This window comes from Triturus cristatus, chromosome 7 (genome assembly GCF_964204655.1).
Source record: "Triturus cristatus chromosome 7, aTriCri1.1, whole genome shotgun sequence".
Taxonomy (NCBI): Eukaryota; Metazoa; Chordata; class Amphibia; order Caudata; family Salamandridae; genus Triturus; species Triturus cristatus.
The window spans coordinates 1,677,743,966-1,677,769,074 of NC_140590.1; the positions used below are offsets into that span (position 1 = coordinate 1,677,743,966).

Below are 25,109 nucleotides of genomic sequence, written 5' to 3' on the forward strand. Positions count from 1 at the left end.
TCATCTTCATAAACAGAAACTCTGGGTAGCAATAATAGGAGCCATATTGCCAGACTTTCTTCACAAAGCAGGAATGAAAGCTCGCCAAACTGGCCACAGCAACGACCGTGTAGATTACCTTAGAGCGATAGTAGTGATTTCCAGAGCAGTCTTAGGGCAGATAAAGGTGAGAGGTCCTCATAGCCACACAATGTTTATTTAAGGGGAGATGGGCCAGGTACTCTAAGCAGGGGTAGGTTATCCACTGGCACAGCTGGAGCCTAGGCTAATAAACCCATGAAACCTGTTCTGGGTATCTCCTTGTTATAGATATAGCTGGTATGTTATGACCAAATGTCAATGTGTGCTGCCAAATCTATCCTTGATGAGCCATGAGTTTGTAGTGGGAAGCCACATATAGGTTATTACGTATGCATGGCAACCAGAAAACAAACCTTGGTTCTCCTGAAGGACACCAATCATGCTGCACAGGAAGTCGCAAACATGCAACATACAACACACATCACATTCCACACTCCACCACATATGTACACAGGATTAACTAATGGACAACAGTTATACAAGGCTGAAACGGTTTTGCAGAGGAGACCGAAGAATTCTCTTCCAGGGGTAAAGGTGCATATGTGTGTGCACCATTGGATGTATGCACAGTCCAACACAGCCTTGTCCTCTTCTAGTGGAGCAGAACTAATACATGGATCCCTTCAGGTAGACACACAGAGGGCGCGGCCACTGAGTTAAACCAAAGGTCAATTTACCACAGCTGTTCGCACAGCACTATGACTTTAGTACTAATAAAGAAAGTATCGCAATTGGACACCATTGCTTTCTTAATATACCCCTTGAAATACTACACGTTCTTAATATACCTATTGGTTGTTCCAGCGGTCTACTATTGCCCAATAGACAAGGTCCTTATTTTATTGAAATAGAAAGTATGAAATTCTGCACCGTTTCCTTGAGCACTCAAACATGTGACTTGCAGGTCGCACATAAAACATTCATCACAATAGCTTTTGAATTTTGTAAACTAATCACGTTTAAGATAGGCATAATTGATCGGACCATTGCATGTCCAGTACAATTAAAATGCATACATGGCAAGCATGATTTCAGAGGTTTAGATAGTTACCAGGCTACCTGTTTTTTTAAGCAAACATACAAAGGTTTACATGCATATCTCTCTTCCTGGATATACACATAAACACACGCCACGCACCCAAATGCAAAGACAGTTAGTTTTACTCACTGATGAGCATGCAGGTTGTTGAGATTTCATAGTGGGGAATGGTTGATGGGTTGTGGTCTACATAAAGGCGTATTTAATCCCTGTCGTACCTAAATAAGAAACTCGCCTTCATGTCAAATGGGAAGAAGGCTTCAGTCCTGTTCTTCACTCTCCGCTCTGTTTCGCCAGAAAACAAGTTCTTTTGCGATGCTGGACTTTGCCAAATGCAAAAGAACTATAGATGGACAAAATGCAGAACAATGTCGTACATTCACCCCAGTACAGAGATCGGGCCCTAAATCCATCGATTTTTTTTTTGCTCACTTTGCCATTCCAGTTTGGACCCAGCCATATGCAAATCAGTCTTGACCCTGTGCCCTATGGGAGCAGTCCAGCCCGAACTGCCAGGTCAGGTCCTCCCTGGACTGGAAACATGCATCCTAGGACTGGTTTCGGGGTTTCACCCCTCTTCAGCCAGGATAGCTTGATTCCAGTGGCATGGAGAGCACAGGACTCATGTCTGAGCATACCCGTCCCATCTGAGATAGCCTGGCTGATGAGGGTTATGAACCCGAAACCGGTCCCAGGATGCTTGTTTCCGGTCCAGGGAAGACACAGCTTGGCATTTCGGGCTGGACTGTTCCCATGAGGCACAGGGTCAGACTGATTTGCATATGGCCATGTCTGAACTGGTTTGGTGGAGTGAGCTAAAGAATGATGCTGGATTAAACCCAGATCAGTTGACTGGGGGTGAGTGTTTGATTTGCTCAAATGCTCCGTCCATCATCCCCTTTGGTATAGCTTTGCCCGCCCTAAGTTGGCAGGGTATGCCCAGACGTGGGTCCCTTGCTCACTTTGCCACTGGATTCAAGATAGCCTGGCTGATGAGGGTTATAAACCCGAAACCGGTCTCAGGATGATTGTTTCCGGTCCAGGGTAGACACGGCTTGGCAGTTCGGGCTGGACTGTTCCCATGAGGCACAGGGTCAGACTGATTTGCATATGGCCATGTCTGAACTGGGGTGGTGGAGTGAGCTAAAGAATGATGATGGATTAAACCCAGATCAGTTGACTGGGGGTTAGTGTTTGATTTGCTCAAATGCTCCGTCCATCATCCCCTCAGGTATGACTTTGCCAAATGGCAGTGAAGTCATCGGTTCCTCCCAAACATGATTTTAGTCTTATTCAAAAAATATACAAGATGGATCCTCAATAGTAAAAAGAAATTGATTGGACACAGGGTACAAGGATAGTCTTCTTCTAAACATATCTCATGAACTATCAAAGGGGCGGCAAACAAACCAACTTTTTGGGAAATGAAGATGACTCTCCCAGTATTCCAGATAGATTGTAGTCTGGAATATCACCCAGAGATTAAGCCGGTTAAAAGCTAAGACCAGGTACACGCAAGATGTTTCCTTAGAGAGACCATGCAAGGTCTTCTCAACACTACCCTTAATATAATGAATTCTTAGACACCTCACACGCTGGGGCCTCAACATAGGAGTACATTTATTTTGAACGTCAAAAGGTTTAGGTGGCAGGAACCTTTCAGGCATCAGAAAATACTGGGAGCTGGGTAGGGGGCAAAGACCAATTATAAACGCACACAAATTCATATGCACAAAGCTGGACATACGGACATCCACACACAAAGATACACATACATATACATATCACCTACTAATAAGGATATACTCAGCGCTTTATTTGTAAATGAAAGTGTCTGGCCCGAAGTTTTACTCAGAAGCCCACGCCCAGGATTATTGAATGTTGGTGTAAGTAGAACCAAGGGTGCATAGTCATGATTCAACCTCATGCCTTTTAAGTCCACCTCCAGACACTCCATGTCCCTTTATCTCACCCCTGCAGTTTCCTTTTCATCCCTGCTTTTTTCCTGTCAGTTGTTCCATCTTTATCTTCCTCCTCCTTTCTCCATTGTGTGTTTTTAGGTCGAGCCTAGCACAGCACGCATGCGCTGCTCTAGGACGGGGCCTCTTGGAAACATTCCAAACTTTCTTAAATCTCGTGCGTGTGGTTGTCACATTCTATTGGCCTTTGCATGTGGCTTTCAAAAATGAAAGTACGCAAATGGCCAAAGGCAGGTGCATGTCCCGCCTTTTCTCTAAACGTTCACTCTCATGGCCTTTGGGTCTCTGGGGCGAGCAACAGCGCGCCGGGTGCCAGCTGCATTCCTGGATCATGTTGCTCATTAACCCAGCATGGTCGCTTTCACTTTCGCGACCGCGCTTGTTTAGCCTGCCTAACAGGCGGCGCACAACTCGAGTAAACATTAAAGGAATATGCTTTAAAGGATAAAACATCTGGTTCCAGTCTCACTCCCAATGCTTAATTTGTAACCTTACAACTGCCGGGGCTTTTACTAGGCAGCAGCATCAGACAACATACTTCTTTTTTTTACCCTGCCTAACAGGCAGCACACATCTTGTGTTAATGGGAAGTGAATGCGCTTTCAGGGGCAACATTTCTAAGTGTACGAGCTCGGAAACCAAGTTCCATTCTCAAATGTTGCCTAATAGGGTGTGATTTTGAACAAAGCACTTAATTTCCCTACACACTGTAAAACTACAGGTGTCCTGGAGTGCTGAAAAAGTATTTGTTGAAGTTCCCAAATGAGAGACCTATTGGCTATGCCAATGCTTGTTATCTCTTGTTCTGGATCAAACTCTGATAAGCAGAAATGTGCCAGTCCCAAAAAACATAAGTGCTGGTGGGCCCCACCTGCAACCACCGGCTCAAATTAAGCACTAGATATACTCCTATACACCCACACAAGTTCGTACAAATACTCCTACTTCTGCAACACACAGATGCATCAGTATGCACACAAGTCCACCACACAAACATACGATGCACTCACACACACACCCTCTTAGAAGTAGGACTATTCCAACACACATGTTCATGTACATATAGATGTGCACACAAATCTTCACACACATTTTATTTTATCAGATTAATACACCTTCATCTATACAAAGGAACATATAGTTCTAAACAGATAATATACCGATTCTCATGTATGTGCATATATGTACTTACAGATAGATCTAAACAAACTCATAGTAAATATGCAGATTTGCTGTGTGTATTTGTTATTAGTGGCATACAATTGTTGAGTGTGGGGAGTCTTGAGCGGGTCATGCTGCCTCTTCCCTCCCTCATCTATGGTAATAAATAGCATGTTAGTATGTGGGATGCTTTTCTTCCAATGTCCATTGGTTATAGTCACGGGGATTTAAGCAGACGGGCTGCACCGTCCTGCCACATGGTCCCACAGAGTGAAGCAGTGATGGTCCGCGCTAGGATCTTGGGTTTAGAAGACCCAGAAGATGCAGCTGTGCTCTGCCAAAACATGGGGCTTGCCCTTTGCAACTTGGTCATAAATGTCTGAATTAGGCCAGTGTGAAATTTAAATTACGCCAGCGTAATTTGTGTAATTTTGAGAATTTCATGCTATGCTTGTTACGCGGAATTCCTGAAATTACTCCATTACAACACTTTAGATAATTACACACCACTCAGTGTAAAAATTTACCATGAATGGCGCCATTTGCCCAAAAAAAGAGAAGGCGCGAAAAGAATTGTATGCGAGTGGCCGCTGTTCATTGTGCTTTTAGTTAAATGGGTCCTCGCACCAAAAGATGACAGATTTCACCTACTTTTGCATAATTACGAAAAGCCAACTTCCTGTTTATTACTCCTACTCCAAATAGTACGTTTTATTAGCCAAATATTTATTTTTACTACTGTGTAATACATAGTATAGATGCTAATGCAAAGAGTGTAATAAACGTGTTAACGAATGTGCGTTTTTAATTGCACTTCCTTTAAATAACATGTTATTGCACCAAAGATATTTTCACAGGCACAGCATAAATACAGATGCATTCGCGGGTATACAATCACCTAGACCACGGCACATTGTGCATAAAGATGTAACTATATAGATATTCCAATAGATTATAAACTGCAAATAAACTGGAGCCAAAATCGACCAACTGGGTCGCACTCGTTAGTTCCTGCGACATGTTTTCGGGAGCAGATTGCAGTTTATTCCTCTGACAGAGGTTTGTTTCTGATTCCTTCTTTCTGTATGCTTGTAGAACATGAGCCGGAAATATTCGCACCAGCAGGAGGCAGTGTGGGAGCTGCTCTGCACCGAACTCTCCTACATGAAGAAGCTGCGGATCATCACTGACGTAAGACTTTGCGTGATGTCGTCTCCACGTAAATTCACCACGTGCCAGAATCGGCTCCTACCTCCTAAACATACATTATAGAACACTTCCCTCTTAAATTGACTGAGCATACAGGCCTGTGTCTTCCAGACTCTCGTTAAACTTCCCTCCTTATCACTCTCCCTTATGCTGATTTACATCCTAAATTGTCCAAAAATGCAATCAAATATGCCTAAAAACTTTTAAAGTTGGACATTCTGCCAATTATCCCACTTTGATTGTTTCTAATTCTTTTTTTTTAAACTCTGTTTATTGACAGTGTAGTAAAACACAGGTACACAGCACATACTGTTTCTAATTCTAAGGTGTGTGTGTGTATATTTTGTAAAGAACATTTAGTAGGAGATTGTTGGCCCACATCTGAAACAAAAAGAGACTTGTCAGTTGGAATACATTTTACTGGAGCCTCAGCTAAAGTACAGAGAAGATGAAAGTCAATTATGGTAGCTTTCAGGGCGGTGCAGAGCGCGAAAAGGGGCATGTATACAGAAATATTGTTGTCCTAAAGTACTTTTTGTGTACATGGTTGCACTTCATGTTATATTATCCCAACTTTGTAAAATTCTTTTTTGGACCACCCAGGCTACAAGCATCTTTTGTGCTTACAACTTGCAAATAATTTTTGAAGGTCGAGAAAGGCAGCTCTGATAAAACAAATTGTGTACTTTTTGTAAATGTCTGCATTGTTGTTTCAGGCAAGCAACCTTCCATACGTCAATAGTCTGCGATTGTCTGAAACTAACCTTCATTTCTTGTTTAAACCAACCTCTTAGTTCTCAGTGAAGCCACTAATCCTAGCTACTAACTTGATTGACATGGATAGGTGTTTTGGCTTGGTGATACCTTCCTGTGCCCTGAAGCGATACCCTTCTACCAAAGAAGGTACTAATGGGCGGGGCACCAAAGCTGTGGGCCACTGAGAATTCCCACAACAATGCTGAATGGCTCAAATATCTGAGGTGTTCCGTGCCATCCTGGAACAGCCAAAAACATGCAAACCGGCTGTTCATATTTCTAAATTGGTATTCTGGATTTGGAAACCAACATGGCCTTCTCTGACGTCACCAGCCCCCAGTCCTTATTGAGCGGATGCTGAAATAGAATAATACATTTTGTGGGTTAAACAAAGTGACTGAATGAATTTGTTTTCATGTCTCCTATAGCTTGTGATCTGCACGCTGCTCAACCTTCATGATGCCAATTTCCTAACTGAGGTATGTGGTTCCCTAGGGATAGGGGAGGTATGTTACAGTTGTAGGTGTATGTTGGGGTCAGTAGTGGAATGAGTGGAGAACATTGTACCCCAGCTGTAGCTCTGGACAGGGAGCCATGAGGCTACACGTGTAGAGGGACAGGAAGGGTGATACATTTATGGATCTGTAATCCCCTCAGGAGTGGAGGGGACAACATCTGTGAATGAATAAGAAAAAGCCTCAAAGATTGTGGCGAACAAGTGCAGCAAAAGAGGAAATATACAGATAGTGACATAATACAGAGGCGATGTTCACTGACATTCAGAGGCTGTAACATAGGCAGACTTCTGGCAACGTTCCTCTGCCCTCAAGATCACTCTCAATGGGAACTTTGAGGTGGGGAAAAGGGGCATTTGACCTGGAAGTGTGGGGTATTAAAAAGTGATCTGTGACAGAGGGCGGCAAGTAGACGAGACTGAGAGGATGTTGTAGTAAAGTAAGTAACAGGAGGCTATGGGGAGAGGTTCACAGCATCTTCCTGTTTGCACTTCATTGATTGAGCTACCACAAATTAATAAAATGCTAAATAAGTTGGAATTTCTCATTTGTTGACCGGCATAGATCCACCCGGAGAATTTATTCAGCAACATCCCCCACATCATTCGTGCTCACAGATCTTTCTGGCAGGAGGTCATCTCCCCAGTGCTGGAAGAGGCAAGGAGAACCCGGCAACCCATTGACCCAATGAGCTTCCAGGAGGGCTTTCAGACGGTGAGTCTGGGACGTGTGGTTCCAGGGGCTACGGGAGACTGCTGCCACTTTGCTACCAGATCATGAATCTGGCCCAGAGGACACTGATCGAAAGGGCATGGGCAACCACTAAGCTTCTACATAATGAGTTTGGATTTGGGTTGACTGGGAGGGGGCAGCTAGTGATTAACCACATGAGTTTCATGCAGTGCATTTGGGAAAGGGTTACTGGATGACTGATAACCACATAGGGTTTCCATGTATCATGTTGTATTGAGGCTTCAATGATATATTGCACACATAATTGAAGTCTGGGACTGGGGGAGGTGCCAGTGTTGAAAGGGAAGTGATGAAATCCCAATGAAACATTTCCCAGCCTTCCCACCAGAAGAATGCACAACACTGTATCACACAGCAGTACCATGCTGCCTGTCAGTCCATCAGAACCCCAGTGTATCTTACCTACATCAAAGCTCCTATAACCCTCCATTTTGGTTCCAGTCTCTCGTAACTTTATCCAAACTCTTTATTCACTTGTGCATCTTATATCCTCGATATGTTCCCACTTCCTTCAAACCCTATACCTTTCTCAGACTAATCACCCACTTGTTACCTTAATCATGACTCTCAATACCTCAAGCCTTTCTCCCGTTTTGTAGTTCCCTCTTGTTTATTCCACTTTTCTTGGACAACTGACCTTCCCCCCCAACTCCCTACTTTCACCACCTCAAAGCCCTGCCACCCCTTTATATCCACAACGGTAGTCTTCCTTCCCTCACACATCTTGTTGTAAGCTCTTTACTTCAGTGGTGGTTTTTGCCTCCCCTCACTTTCCTCTCACCTTCCTAATACCTTTTTCCTCTATTGCATCAGTTCCCAGAGCGCTTCAAGGCCTACATCCACTATTGCCTGGAGGTGAAGAAGAAGATGGAATTTGCCCGGGTCCACTATAAAGACAATGAGCTTTTCAGAGTCTTTGTGTCAGTGAGTATCTGAGGACCTCCACACCTTCTCTGGGTGGTTTAGTGGTATGGTTTAGAAGACGAGTACTCGAGAGGGAGATAAGTAGAGGGTCAGGTTTGTGAAAATTCAGAAATGTGGGACATTGATCATTTTCTTTAATGGATGATCTAGTTCACTTAATTGTGCAGTCATGGGGACACAAAGACAAACCTAAATGAAAGAAAAGACAGATGTGACCTCAGGGCACCGTTTTGGGATGAAGGCCAAATGGAAGGAGATGGCCAAGTTGAAAATTGAGTTCCAGCGGTGAGCAGAACCCCATCCCAAACACAAGTCCCAGTGAGACAATATCCCAAGGGATGAACTGATGTAGGGGATCTAAGGAGAGTATTGTTTTTAGGCCAGAATCCTCGTGTCTCCTACTATCGCTGGTCCAAAGACCAAGAATCCTAATTAAGGGATTCTGTTTTGATAGTCCTCCAACAAAGGGCTCACCTGAATCAGTATGTGATTTTGTGTTGTGACATGATTGTTGAAATGGTTATAGAGTCCTGATTCTCCATCACATTCTTGTGCTCTTTGTTCTTAGTGGGTTGAGAAACATAAACAGTCTCATCGTCTGCGCCTGAGTGACATGCTCATGAGACCTCATCAGCGGATCACCAAGTACTCGCTGCTGCTAAAAGCTATCCTGAAGCGGACCGAGGACCCAGCCTCCAGGGAGGCACTGAACAACATGGTAAGGACTCCATATTGAACCCGCACCCTCCTTTCAAAGAACCCACCTGAGGACTTCGCCACCATAGATCCACTGAACCACTTAGTTCAGGAACTCCCTTTGAGAACCCCAGAGATGGAATTCACAGAGACTCCTTCTGAGTCCGAGTGCTGAGGAGCATAGCAAGAGCAGCCTGAAGGAGGCGGCCCATCAAATAACTGAGGACCTAGTCAAGAGGGATGTTCTCTAAAATGTAAGAGTTCCTTGAGGACCTCCACAGTGGAGAGCTTTCAAGACCCCCTTTACAACCTGCCTCCACTAACCAGAAGGTACTAAAAATATTTATTTTTTGGGGGGGTTTAGGGGGTAAGGAGTCTCATCAACCAGCCAGTGACCTAGGTACCTGAACCACATAGCAAAACCTCCCCCTCGGGGGTCTGAGGAACCAGCTCCACAGAGACACTCCGGAACTCCCACAGAGAGTACTCCTCAGCCAGAGAACGCAGTCACCATGGAGGCGCTGAACATCATGGTAATAACACTCTGAAGCACATCCATCCTTGCTTGGTCCTTATAAATCACATGTGGTCCAAGCCAAGAGGGATGTGCTGAGCAGCTTTCTAATAATACATTTAGGAACTCTCACAGAGGTATCTCTCAAAGAGCTCCCTGTACTGCCTGGCAGTCCTCACAAATGAGAGACATTAAACAGTACAGCAGCGCTTCTTGAGCATCCCCATAAAGGGACCCTATAACCACTTGTGAAGGTGAGCACCAGGAAGGGGCTGAACCACAAAGTGATGTCTATCTGAATCTGCTCACAAAGAGAATCCTAAGGGACCGTCTCCATCTTGAGGAACCAGGTATTAAGTCATCAGTGCCGGCTTTAACACTGGTGGCGCCCTGTGCGACAATGTTTGTTGGCGGTGGCGCCCCCCAATGGCCACCTCTGCCACGGATTCCCTCACTAGCACCCTTTAACAGTGCCCCTCAAGTCTCCATATCCACTGTCTCTCCGATTCATTTAGTGCTATAGCACCACTCATTCCAGTGTAAGGTGTTAGAGCACTTTACATCACACACACATGGCACAGAGACAATTGTATGTGTATGAATCGGTGTATAGAAGATGTACATCAGACAGAACTGCAAGGTGTAGAATAGGAGTGACACGTCATTGATACTGGTAGGCAATATAGATTGAGTCCTTATTCTGGAAAAGCACAAATTCAGAAATTATAACGTAACACCATTGTTAGAGGTTCTCTTTAATAATAGGAATTGTTTTCTACCCAAATAAACCCTTTGGGAAGATTTGAATAATGAAAGACGGTGCAAAGAACATGTAGCTCTAACAAATAACTTGCAGTTTGCATGCAGCTCTTTGATGACAATTAATAGCTCAATGTTATATATTAGGATTTTGACTTACAAACTTCAAATAACAAAAAGAGCTATTTTATAGAAGCAGTAACCCACTGACCTATTTAAATTATATGCACTTTATGATCTGCATGGTATACGTTCTTAGCAGCAGGCACTTTAACCCTCTGCGCTGCTGTTCCATGAGTCAAAACGTCCACTAGACAAACCTCCAGTCTCTTTCCAGGAACACTAATCATCACAGGAGATATCTTGAAGTTTTAATTGATGCTTGTAAATTGCTGGATGCCAGGAACGCAGCAGCAGGTGCTTTTAAAATGTTAATATCCTTGCAAAAAAAAACCCCGCCCCAAGTCAGCGCACGGTGCTGTGGCACCGATCGCACCGCCCTAGAGCCGGCCTTGTAAGTCATGCAAGACCTCAACAAATCCAAGGAAACCTCAGGGAACACTCTTCAGGCTGGGAACACTTCCTCCAGGGAGGGTCTGAATGACACAGTAAGAATAGCATCTCTTGAGGACTCCACACAGGTAGAGAGTTCACTCCGTAACCTCCCCCCTTTGCCGGAGAGGCTGTTGCCACCAGTGAACTGGAACAGAGATCCCACGGAACATGGTACGACCATGCACATTTCTATAAATGACACTTCCACCAGAGGCTTATTTGCCAGGGTTCACCTTCAAGACATGCTAAGCCTTCTAGAGTATTCAGATCTCGCAGCCAAAATAAACTGCCTCTCTTGGGACATATCCAGCTGAGACTGACTAAACCCAACCCATTAAACACTCTTTTTCATAAAGTGTGTCCTCTCTTAATATGGCATTACACAAAGGGGAACAAAGCCATACTAAATCTGGAGTCTACAGTGTAGACTTTTCTATTTGCCCAGTTATCTAAATCCAGGTTCAGTGGAGTTAAAAATAATTAGTGTCAGTAGTCTACAATAGATAATATGTTTGTTAGCACAGTGTTGTGCCCGGCTAAACATGGGCATCCTCTTTCCCTACGAGGAATACTCACACTCCAGTCTCAGTGCCACAGAACAATCCATGTTTTCCGGTGAAGTGTTCCCCATGGATTCTCTGCCTTATCTTAAGAGAATTTATCAGCAGAGTCGCTGGTGATCCAGGGTCGTACCTGTGTTGCCAAAGTTATCACGTGTAATGCTTCTGCAGGGGTTTACATCAGAACCTCTCTGCTCTTTGAAGGTGATGTCGTCAAAACTAAACATGCTTTAGTTTCTTGAATCTGGCCTCACCATGCACTGGTGAAGTAACTTAATAGTTGAATTCAAAAAGATATATTGTATCACAGGACAACAAGTCCAACTTCATTAGAGTCATGGAACGCTCATTGTAAAGTAATGCAACATTTATATAGCACTTACCGCTTCTATGTGAGACAATGACACACTTGCGTATGTGGATAACCTGAAAGTCCCTCAGGAGATGTTATATCCACAGATAAAACATAACAAAACTGCTGAAGTTATTATTTTGCATGATGGAATGTGAAATTCAATGGATTGGTCACCCCGAATCCACTCCACTTCAATTAAATTGTATATATTGCACCAGTGTGGTCTTCCAATATATGAAATATTTCAAATATATATGAGAAAGCACACACTGTGTCAAGTGTGTAAAATAAGTAGAGCAATTTATTTTGCACACAAATGTTTTTTTCAATATTAATTCACATAACAGTAGATGATTTTTCAACACATTGTAATTACAGTTTAGTTTTTTCAATACTAAACTGAACAAGCAGGAAATAATTTTCACAGACGTATGAAGGGTCTGAACGGATGAAACGCACCAAAAAAGCCAGAAATGAAAAGGGCATTTATAAAGCGCATGGCTACCCGGAGGCCTCCCAGTGCTAGGCATGACCGGTGATCAGGAGGAAGAGAATTATTTAGGGAAGAAAAGGGTTTTTAGTTGTTTAGGGAAGGTTAAGTGGCTAGGCTCTTTCCGGAGGTGGATGGCAGTGTGTTCCACAGTTTTCCTACGTTCACGGAAAAACGTCTGCCGCCACTTCTGGATCGTTTAATTCTGGGTATCTCGATAAGGTGGAGTTCGTCCGAGCGCAGCGTCCTCCTCGCTTTGTAGGGGCGAATCATAGCCGAGATAAGTGGAGGGCCCATCCCCTGCAGGGATCTGTGAACAATGCAGAGGGATTTGAAAGTAATTCATTCCTTCATTAGAAGCCAGTGTAGGCAGCGGCGGGCCGGCTTTGCGGAAAGGGACTTGGATGTTCCTGACAGTAGTCTAGCTGCGCAGTTTTGGACGGTATGCAGCTTGTCAATAACTGAAATCGGGGCTCCTAAGTAGAGTGCATTCCCGTAATCCAGCCTTGAGAACACGAGATATTGGACCATGGTTTTCTTGGCTTGGGGGGGGAACAGGGGGAGCACTTTTCTGGCCATTCTGATCAGGCCAAAACAGGTTGCGACAGTCTTTCCCGCTTGCGACTTGAATGTCAGATTCTGGTGTAGCCAGATGCCCAGACTCTTTATTTCTGGCTTAGGTGCTGGGTCTGGACCCATGCATACTGGCCAGATGTTTCTAAGTGTCGCATTGCCAACGTTGCCCAGAGTCATAATCTCTGTCTTTTCTCCATTTAATTTCAGATGGGATGCCCCCATCAATTTTACGACTTCCGTCAGGCACGTCTTTAGAGTCACTGGGTGTTGTGTGGTTTGGTTCAGTGCTACGACCAATTGGGCGTCATCAGCATATGTAACTAAGCGGATCCGGAAAGGGGCCACGATTGAGGCCAAGGGGGCCATATAGGCGTTAAAAAGTGTGGGGCTCAGTGATGAACCCTGCGGCACCCCACACCAGAGGGGCTGGGGTTTAGGGCTCACGCCTTCTTCAAAAACCTGGAAGGAGCGTCCCTCCAGGAAGGAGCGAAGCCAGTTCAGTGCGGCCCCGGCTACTCCCAGGTTGCTGAGGCGATGGATCAGGACATGGTGGTTAACCGTGTCGAACGCCTCACTCCGGTCCAGCAGTATAAAATAGTTGTTCTAGTGCAATAGTTCATAGAAGAGGCCTTAGATGATGTAAAATCCACTTAGCCCATGTGTAAATGATCTGTGTTTACAAATACAAAGCATCAAATACAAATTTCATGGGCTGATTTAGCAAGGTTGTTGACGTTTCGATCTCGGCAGGAAGAAATTCTTGAGACCATCCTCAGATTGTTGTCTTTATACAGCTGGTATTAAAAAACCAACAGGAGAACATGTCTTCCAAGGAAGACTCTCTTTGCTGTCAGGTGTTTCATCCTCATGGTTCAACCTCTTGGCGACTTATCTGACCATACTTTTCAAGCTCTTGAATCCTATTTGCCCAATCTCATGATACCTCTTTCTTTCATGCCATACCTTGCTTATGTCAATGCTGCTACTAGTCTGAATGAATGAGTCCCAAATCGACTTACTGGTAGACCCCAAGTTGTCAGTGCATTGCACGTAACCTGCTTAAACTGGAGCTCACTTAAGGAGCCAGCCATATGTTTGAATACTGGGCCGTCCACTGCTGGTCCCAAAGGCACGTATACATTGAGAAGACCTACTTGGCATGTGACTCGCATCTTCAACCTCCTTAGACTCTGTATCAGACCACTCTCCCTCCTAAAGAACACACTAGAACAGAGGGGTGAGAGGATCAAGTCCCTCTTCGGCCTCCCGCTCAGACTTTAATCACAAAAAGAAGAGGGATATTTCATAAAAATGAAGGTTTCTAAGAGTGAGTGAAAGGAGAATGCACCTAGCTTATAAAACTGCCCTCACACACAGCAAGCTGTGTAATGCTTCATCATAGGGCCGCTAACACACCTCCATGTTTACCCAACACTGGAGGTGGAGCAATAGGGAGGGGAAGACAATACAACATACAGTGAGTCGTAAGTGAAAAATCAAGGGTGAGAAATGGTGCAGACAAAGTGGTGGTAAAAGCTGGTCCCAGGGAATCCTTACTACAATGTTAATATTAGGTCCCCTGTCCAGGGTTAAAAAGAAATTAGTGGATGCAAGGTAGAGGAGCTTATAATGAGACTCCATCTGCTCAACTCACCAGCTTTTACCACCACTTTGTCTGCACCATTTCTCACCCTTGATTTTTCACTGACTACTCACTGTATGTTGTATGGTCTTCCCCTCCCTATTGCTCCATCTCCAGTGTTGGGTAAACATGGAGGTGTGTTAGCAGCCCTATGATGAAGCATGACACAGCTTGCTGTGTGAGGGCAGTTTTAAAAGCTAGGTGCATTCTCCTTTCACTCACTCTTAGAAACCTTTATTTTTATGAAATATCCCTCTTCTTTTTGTGATTAAACTCTCCCTCCCAACCAGGTCCTCTACTCTGAGACATGGTTCGCCCCTGACCCTCTGGACGATACTACCGACTCTGTAGGTCTAGAAAAAAGCTATGTTGAATGTCACCCTGAACATGTTTTGCTCTGCTTGCACGTGGCAAATTGAGCATAGTCTAGTATGCCTAAAAAATTTGCTGGATTGGATGGGCAGGTTTGTTTTTTTCTGCTGTGTCTGTGATTAGCCCCTTATTTGGCTCTTCAATGGCTGCTTGAAGGGTCCCCCTGCCGTCCTGTTCTCATACAGTATGCTACTGTAGTAGGTGCTTCAGTCCAGGCTCTTGTTTTCCCTCCTTGGTACGCCTATTTTGTGAAATGCACCAAAACTCTCCGAACTTGCCACCCATCCCTCAGATCCCTTAAACCTGTGACCTGCTTAAAGATGGCCGGGTACCATTGTACCTTCCAGTGGTTTGGGTGAGGGTATCTGGGGGCTAGTGCATTGCTTATCAGCATGCCGAGGTTGGGTCTACCAGTTTCCAAAGCTCCAGTGGGAATGGTGTCACCCACTTGTGTGTGGATGGTGCCAGTCCGGATCTTCTCCCACTGCAATTGAGAGCACCTGCTGTAATGTTGTTTGCTACTGGCACATGCTTTGTTCTTTTCTCTATATTCACTTTTAGCTGGGGGTTTATCAGTTTCCTCAGTAAACTGAGTACCCTAGGACAGTTTCATGTACCATTATTTAGGAGCCGGGCTACACCCAGTTTATCCGATCCTAATGTTCTATTTTTTTGTTTGTTAGCCAGTCATTCCAAGCCGGGAATCGCTTTCCGATAGAGCTTCAATAATGCATTTATTTGTACTCTTGTGTAACTTCCAATCCTGGGACCATTCCTGGGATGCCTCCAAACCCTTCACTGCATGCTGAATCTGTGTACATTCCCACTTGTTGAGAGGAGACCCATGGCTCTCTCCAAATTCACGTCCCATTAAATTCAGTCGGGAACCTCCCCCAAGATTTGTAGGTTCTTCTACATGGGAAATACAGAACAGCCAAAACTGCAATGCCAATGGCATTAAGTTAATATTATTAATAATTGGTCTCCAATGTTGTATGACTTGTCAGCCAAGTAATAGATTTAAATAAAGTTAAGAAATGGAGTTCTTAAAATACACACATTTTCATCTTGAAAACACACTTTTCTATTTTGATATACATATAATAATTCAACCAAAGACAAGCTTCTAATGTAGTAGGCAGGGTTGAATACAGGAGAGCTTCTTAAAGGTAGCTTACGAGCTACTGGTTGGAGAAGCCTGACTAAAACTCATTGTGTTGAGTGAGAGGGTCCAATGTGGGACTGGCCTACCGGGTACTCCGGCAGTGCCAGAAGGATTAGTCTGATTTGTATGCGTCCAAGCGTAGGTGGTGGTGTTTTGCCCTCGTCTCTTTTGTCATCCATGACAATCTTTTGCTAATGTTCTGCCAAGTGGGATCACCCTTCTGGTGATACTCAGTTTCCCTATTAGACTGTGAATTTCTTCCAAGGTTGCCTTGTTCTTCTCTGACACGGTATCTCTCAGTTGTCCTATTTTTTTCTTCTTGGAGCCTGCACACTTCAATTTCTATCTCTAGAATTTTTTTGCTGTGTTCAGGATTTTGTTTTGTCTTGTGCTAGCAGGACTGCTAACTCGTCAGCCAATTTCTTAAAGGCCTCCAACAAGTTGATGCTCTGGGCCAAGGCTGGTTCCCCCTTCAAAAACATAAATCCTGCCTACCCGGGTGCCTCTGATGCAGTGCCCATTCAAGGAAAGTGCTGAACATTTAGAAGTATGAACAAGGCACTGCTCATTCAATGGGCAAACATCTGTCATAAAAGTATCCTTTGAACAGAAAATTCAGCAGCTTGTAGCTAGTCAGATGGACTGGAAGTAGCCTGAATGCAGATTCGATGTCCCTTGCCCGCTGCTCTATCCAATTCTTTTGCATCATCCTGCCATGTGTATGCTACTTTACATTGCTCCAAATCTATGCCATCATTCACAGATATAGCCTACTTGGTGTGACGGGTGATAGATCATTATGAACTGCCATGGTACTGCCACTAGCAGCGATACCATGATCTCTGGGAAGGGCACTCCTTTGAATGACCCTGCTACCAATCGATTTCTTTGTTGAAGCAACTTGGCCATCTGCCTCTCAGGGCTCATTTAACCTGGTCTGAGGTTATTCCCATTGGCTATTTCAGGCTGGCGCCCTGGCTACTGCTCCTGCCACTCTAGTCTCTGCTTCGCTGTCGCCAGGCCCTCGCTATTTAGATTGTGGGGTTTATGAACTGCTAGAGAGTGCACAAACCCCCTGAATGGTTTGCTATATACTATTTACATCCTTTTTAGTAGACTCATTCACTGCTGTGCTGAAGAAATTCTCTAAATGTAAGAAAAATTGCATCTTTTTATATAGCATTTAGTATTACATTCTGCCCATGTCTAAGTTCTGTAAATAAATTATCATTACCCAATTTCCTGGGATGTACTTTACCAATCTCAGAATGGCTGAGTTGGCTTTTCTGGGATTGAGAACTTCCGGCCTGCAGGTCTCCCAGATGTCAACAAAGACGTTTGACGTTTAACTCTTCCTAAATTTCTGCAACGAGTGCCACAAATAATATTTTGGTAAGGAGAGGCCGATGCAAGTGAGTAGGTGTTTGAGGGTTACTCATGACCAAGGAAGAGAGAGGACCCAATGGCAATGACCAAACACAGCATCTCACAATTAAACCGGCAGACAAGGGCGGAGCCGTGGTCCTATTGAATACTGTGGATTATGACCTTGAGTGCCGTAGACTCCTTAGTGACCGCAAGAACTATACACCTCTTCCCAATGACCCCTCTAATGATCTTAAGATCCAGATCGAGAGGATAGTCGAGGAAGCACTAACTGAAGGCACCATCACCAGACCGGAAGCACGTTTCCTTACCGAGAGCCAAGGGACCATACCATATTTCTATACACTCCCCAAAATTCACAAGGGGAGACTCCCTCCCCCTGGGCGCCCCATTGTGTCGGGGATTGGCTCCCTTTTGGAACCATTATCTCGGTTCTGTGACCATTTTCTCAAACCTCTGGTCCAACAATCATCGACGTATCTTAAAGATACCAAGGACCTGCTCAAACTACTGAATGGTATTCAATGCTCTGTGAATACTATCCTGGTAACGTTGGATATTGAGAGCTTATACACCAGTATCCCCCAGGACGAGACCATCCGGGTCCTGGGTGAATCTCTCAATTCCCATCCCTGGGAGTATGGGACCTCGAAGAACTTCATTATCCAATGTGCAACTCTGGCACTGAAAAGGAACTTTTTTGAGTACCAGGGACAACTCTATCTGCAATCCACGGGTACTTCCATGGGGAGTACCTTTGCTCCAAGTGTAGCAGGTCTATACGTGTACGACTTCGAACAGAAGTACATTCTTCCTGACACCAATCCACATCTTCTTTCCATAGGCCTATGGAGACGTTATATTGATGACGTGCTCCTCATATGGCACGGTGATACCAACGCCCTTGAAACATTCCTCCAGTGGATCAACACCTTGGATCCGAATCTGAGATTCACCCATACTTATGACTCTCATGAAGTCGTATTCCTAGATGTCTTGATCACTAACAAACATGGTTCTTTACATACCAAGACACATTACAAGCCTACTTCTAGAAATAATCTCCTAGAGTTTACAAGCTTCCACCCTCGTGCACTGCGGGAGAATCTGCCTTACGGGCAATTCCTCCGCTTACGACGGAATTGTACCGCTCTGGGAGACTTTAAGGCACAATCTAGTGATCTGACTTCTAAAATGACAGCCAGAGGGTACCCTCTACCCCTCCTTACTAAAAGTTACAAACGGGCCAGAAACCAACCCAGAGAAGCCCTTCTGGAGGACTCTGTTAAAGACGTCACATCTATACCACTGACATGCGTCACCACTTACAGTTCCATGTCCAATGCCATGAAAAAAGTTGTCATGAAACATTGGCGCATCATTAACAGCAACAAACGGAGATGGGAAAAACCTCTGTTCTCCTTCAAACGGGCTCAAAGCCTGCGTAATAGCCTAGTACAGACGCGTCCCATTACCAGACCTAACACTTCTCAAAGATCCATCACAGAAGCATGGGGTCTTCCCAAGGTTACGGGCCATTTCCCTTGCTCGGATTGCAGTATATGCCATCTGACTTCTCACACTACCAGTCTTCAACTTGAACCAGGCAAGATTTGGACCCAAAATAGCCACACCAACTGCAACACACCTAATGTTGTCTACCTCATCACTTGTCCCTGTGGCCTGCGCTACGTAGGGATGACCACCAGGAAAGTGAAACTCCGTATATGTGAACATCGGAGCAACATTAGGTGCAAAAAAATCACTACTAAACTCAGTGAGCATTTCCTCTCTGCTAATCACACCACCAATGACCTGCACTGGACAGTAATTGAGGAAGTCACTGCATGTAGAAACACTCAAAAAATCCTTTTTGAGAAGGAACAAAGATGGGTGTACCGTCTGGGTACTAACCTCGTGGGTCTTAATGACCATATACCCTGGGTCAACATACTCTAAGTATGCACTCATGTTTGCAGCTACTTTCATTGTACCATTGGTCTACAGTGACCGTTACTTTTACTGAGCTGGGTCACCTTGTGTGACTTCACCGAGTCCTGTTCTGACCCCTGGTGCTGTACCCCATTACGCTATCAACATTCACCTACTACACTGGGGCACATGACAAGCAGCGTCCCCTTAACATACCGCTTCCCAGCTTATCACTGGCATGCTCCTCTGTCTGATCTTGTGGACGTGCGTTGAAATAAACCCCCTCTTATCTGCAACTAGTATTTCAATCTGACACACGTTTTCGTTGTGTCAAGCGTGCTCATCATTGGCATGCTTCTCTGTTTGTTCTTGTGGACGTGCGTTGAAATAAACCCCCTCTTATCTGAAACTAGGGTTTCAATCTGACACACGTTTTCGTTGTGTCAAGCGTGCTCATGCGTCCCCGCTTTGCACCGCATAAAGTTTCCTTTTTCAAGCTATCTCTTTTTTCAAACTACGGACGAGCCTCCTTCCATTCCTGGCGTCCTATTGGCTGTGTTTCAACCCATCAGTACACAGCTTGGGAGGTCCCTTTAATAAATTGTCGAGCCTTTGCCTCTAGGCGGCCTATTGGCCGGGGCTCATCCAATCGGACCTCAGCATGTGAGGTGCTGCCCAATCACCGACGGGCTTTCTTCTCGCACTCTTGTTTTTAGGAGCCTCGCACCAGGTCTCTTCTCTCCCCGGACCCGGTGGCTTGAGGCGGTGTAGGTGCCTAACGGGTGCCGAGCAGCGAGGGCGTAAGTGTATCTTCTGGCTCTGATTCCCTTTTGGTAAGGCTCACAGTACTGTTCGGCTTGTGTTTTCACTATTCAGCCGTTCGTGGCCGCTTTTTCTTCTTTGTCTCCTCCAGGGTGTGCCATATTTGCTCGCACCTCTCCCCCGGGATCCCTGAGGCGACGAACAGTCTAGCCTCACAGTAAGAACCTCTCTATTCCCCTCGGCATTTCTACCTACCAGGAATGCTTCACAGGCCGCGTTCATTGTTTCAATGAACCTTGCTAAGTTTTTAGTCTCACACGTAGCATTAGGACTCCACGTTGATTCCGTGATACATTGCTAGTCACGCTATTCAGGTGAAGTCCTTCACTTCCCTGACACCAGTACCTGGCTAATTCTAGGTGCACTGTTAGCACATTGTTGATGCACCGAAGGTACGGACTACTGGCACTGTCCCCATCCACGCACTTTGTTTGAGCCTATATTATGGCGCTTTATAATGTTTTGACTACGCACATTTACGATTCTTTTGTGTTTTGTCTTGTGTATGTATGTCTCCTTCTCATTTTAGAGTAAACTCGTTTCTCTCCACCATTATAGTTTTTGGCGGATTTTTCCCTGTGTTTCATTTTATTTTTCACACAGCAGCCCACGGGAGGGTGAACCTTAGTGCGTTCACACCACCGGGGCACCCACACTTCCACTCTGGTCCTGAAGAAAGCCTGTAAACTACACATAAAGGCAGAAACATGTTGACCGCCACGGAGTGAACCCGGTCTGTTATTTTTTTGACCATCACTCCTTTTTATTATGTTTTAATTTTCCAATTAGCAAAACGAATAAAATACTTTTTTGACTCAATTGGGAATTTTAAATTCACTATCACCACACACAACCCCGCTCCGCAGTAACCTGGCGTTGCAGCACACTGGGATGGCACTCGGCCATGCCCGGTGGGGCCCGATGATGAAGCATGTCACCAACCAGGTTGGTGAGTGAGGGCTTTTCATACAAAATTTGTATTACCTCCGCAGGTCTGTTTTCCTCCCTGTAATTGTTTGGGTAGGCTCTGACCTTGGAGACCAGTGCTTCTACGGATGGTAAGTGCATTCTTGAGATTACACTGACTTCGTTGGTTTACACAAACACAGCATGTGGCATGGGTGTGCATGCTCATCCAACCCAGTCTCCAACACCAGGCATCAAGGGCTTACTTGTCCTAGGCTCTGGAGGGAGGACTGCATAAGCATGTACACGAACATATATAATATATATTGTTTATGTTGCATGCACTGTTCTCTGAGACTTGTAAGGCTTTTCCTTAGGGCCACATTACAAGTGGCCCAGAGGAGTAGTCTAAATGGATCGCACACAATAAAATTTGATAGAACCGATACATTCCACCTATTTCGAGTAAAAGTGAATTTTGATGCTCAGTGCACCAAAATCTACACGTCTCTGTAAGTACTGGGCTATTTTCAGCTTTAAATTCCGTCAGGTTTCACCTTCTGACATTTATCGAGATATGCTGACCTTAACATCACCTGGTGTAAAAATTCTGACTACTGCACAAACTGGGGTTGCACAGGGGTTAGAAGTTTGCAAACCCTGTATACATACTATTGGATGGACACAAAAGCGACAAATGCCTGTGAATATGTAGCATGTGCTCAATGCTTTCCTGCTCACCTAGTCTTTCAGTGGCGGCTGGTAGGGAACAGGGGTGGCGGGGCGGGTTGATGAATATTTGTTTTTAAATGTACCTCTTCTGCCATCTCTTCTTGTCGTCTATCCACTTCTCTTTCGGACTTCGAATCTGGAAGAAGTGGAAAGCGCACAGGCTCCCCTAAGCCAATCACCATGCTGCAATGCAGAGTTGTGATTGGTCTAAGCGCCGTGTTTCGATGCTCAGACAGGGACAGGGAGCATGTGTATGTTCTCCACCCAGGCTGTGTATTACAGCCCGTGGACAACATGCAAAGTGCTCATGACTGTTTGGCAGGCCCAAGACGGCCAGCCAAACCATCATGCGCACTTAAGTTCATGTACCACTCGTCCCCATGTGGCACCAGCCCCGCCTGTGCTTCCGCAGCAAAAAAAATAAAATGCTGCTAATCTTATTATCATTTTTATTTTTCCCTTTTCCACTGCTCTGAGAGCAGTGGGGCAACGCTCCTCCGCTAAGGTGGAGGAGCCGCCCCTGCAGTCTTCTCTCCAATAATGGAAAGGATGATATCAGAACTAGGATCAAGCCCTCTCCGCTACCGCCTTCATGTCTGTGAGGCATTGCCTTGGACCACAGGTCTGCAACCTTTTAAGTAAAAAGAGCGACTTAAGTTACATGGAAACCACCTCGAGCTACGATTATTATTAATGTGGTTTAATAGTGACTACATCAGACTAAAGTATACATTAGTGGTCAACAAATGCAAGATTAGCAGCCGTGACCACCTCCATGTAGGGTTGCCAGCAGTAGTTTAAAAAAGGCTTTGTACATTTGAACTGCCTCTACATGGGTAATACATAAGCCATAGCTGCAATGCCACTGGCACCAAGTTAGTATTCTTAATAATTAGTCTCCAATGTTGTATGATTCATCTGCCTAATATTAGATTTAAATATATTTTAGAAATGGCGCTCTTAAAATACACACATTTTCATCTTGTAAACACACTTTTCTATTTTAATATACATATAATAATTCATTCCGAACAAAAGCTTCTAATGTAGTAGGGGTATGCACTGCACATGCATCATCTGCGCAATAAAGGAAAGAGGGGCCCCATCCCACAAATGTACACATGCTACATAGCTACCCGCCCCTCTCTCCTGCAGCACCTCTAATGTAAGACACTGTCTCAGTGTACCACAGTTCAGGGATGTTTAAAGTTCACCACTGAGTCTATGCAGCAACCGCATAGCTAATCTCTCTCTTCCCAACAGCCGCATACACTTTCACCAACCCACCTGACACCTTCGCTCTGTCTCACTCAGTCGCGCACACTCCCCTCATCTGCAAAAGAAAAACTGGAGGTAGCTCATTCTCCTACATTTTACCTAATATATGGAATGACCCCTGCTAGTACCTTTGAGCCTTCTCCTCACTTGAGTTCAGCAAGAGGCTGAAGACCTGGCACTTTATATAAGCTCCTTGAGGACTACATAACCAACACACCTGTCCATGTACCTGGATACCCTCTCTGGTGACTAGTGCGCAATGCAAATTGACATAACATAATATTGCAGTCTTTAACATTAGAATAACCCCACTCCCACCACAAAGCAGGCCTTGTACCTGCCCAGTAGCGGCAAGGAGGAGGGACAGCAGCAGTAGAGTAACATGGAAGATTGCAAGAATTTTCACAAAGATCTTAAAGCCTTATAAACATTTGTTTTTAACTGCCTACAACAACAGAAGTTACATTCACAGTTCGTACTCACTTAGCACCAAGAAGCCCTGCAACTGAAAAAGCAACTAAGCAACTACATTAAAAAGATTTTACATGCCAGAGATCCATAACCTCTCACAGACACTATTTGAAATTACAGCACCCAGCCATGGGACATTCATAGAGGGTTTAATGAACAATATTTCTCAGCAATAGTCATACCCCTTGTTGGGTCTGCTTAGCTCCTAACCTGTCAGCATCTTGGATGAGGTGTCCACTGACTTTATAGTGTCTGTCTGTAGTGTTCTACCAGCAATATCATACAAGGTTCCTCTTCCTTGGTATATCTTCTGGAGACCCACAAAAGGTTATCATAAATGTTATCTTGCTTTATGGTCTCCCACGAGGAGAATCTTGAATGCTTACCTAGTGCCTCTCTAAGGACCCAAGCAAGGAGTTTATCAAGGACATCCTTTTCTATGGTATATCTTTGTTATCATGCAAGAACTATGCTAACATCTTCATTCACCTGAAACGTCTTTAGGGATGCACACAATGACTATTGTAGGAACGTCTCCTCAACTCAGTCTTTCTGTTTTTTTTCTGTTTATTTTAAATATGCAAAAGAATGAAGTCTGTTTTCTATTTCATATCATTCTTAATTATCCCCCCCTCTACCCACAAGTACACATTTTACATAACCTTAAGCTATCCATAAGCCATGTGTTGGCATGGTATGCTGTGTGACAGCGGGCTTCACAGGGTTTTCTCCTTACCTTGTCAGCCACTGAGGGGTGAGGGATGTCCCATGCATGGTCTGTTCGAGGTGGGCTGGAAATCTTGTGTCTGTATGGAGTGCCCACAGCTCAGCACTGGCCTCAGGATCAAGACCAGGAAAATGACCAGGGCATATATCAGCTAAAGGTTAACTTTCTGTAGTGGCAGCACACAGCTTAGTGAATTAGAAACAGTGGCTAAGCTGCTGCCCCATTCCATGATGGCAGGGATAGACAAAACATGGCCGCAAATGACGAGGCAGGAGGAGCGCGACACCACACAGGGTCAGGCAGTATCAGTCCATTTCGGCCAATGGTGCCGGGGATGGCATGTGGGGCTGTGGTGTGGGTCACTAGTCTCCCACCAGTTGCTTATTTGCTGCTCCTTCTAGCAAACCCCTCCCCTGGAAACCCCTCATGAAGGGAGAGGGACCTCATAGTCCAGTAGGAGAGCTGCTGAGGTGAACCGGGGATGCTGTCTCAGCCTGGGTAGTACCACAGTCTATGTACAGTTCAGTTGTTTGGAGAGAGACAGACAAAACCCTCCTAAGGGCCATGACCATCTGTCCTCAGGTAAGTACTTTAATAAAAGACCCACCCCCTCTTACTCTACATGTGCTAAACCTCCCAGGTCGTTCCCCTTAGAAGTCTACAAAATAAGAGAGGAAGAGGAGATTAGTAACTGTAGGGAGTGATAATGCAGGCAGAAGGATTTTGTTTCTCTTAAAGACACTGAAATGTATGT

The 25,109-nt window shown here is 44.8% G+C and overlaps 1 protein-coding gene across 2 annotated transcripts in view; it reads left to right on the plus strand.

Moving 5' to 3' along the window:
* The window catches only part of PLEKHG6 (pleckstrin homology and RhoGEF domain containing G6), a 188,010-nt gene that overhangs the window by 118,317 nt on the left and 44,584 nt on the right, over positions 1-25,109 (plus strand). For both annotated transcript variants that reach the window (XM_085619788.1, XM_085619787.1), the window contains exons 5-9: positions 5,356-5,451; positions 6,654-6,704; positions 7,305-7,454; positions 8,307-8,417; positions 8,986-9,135. In XM_085619788.1, coding sequence (XP_085475914.1) covers positions 5,356-5,451; positions 6,654-6,704; positions 7,305-7,454; positions 8,307-8,417; positions 8,986-9,135 — 558 coding nt within the window. The remainder of the gene's footprint in view (positions 1-5,355; positions 5,452-6,653; positions 6,705-7,304; positions 7,455-8,306; positions 8,418-8,985; positions 9,136-25,109) is intronic.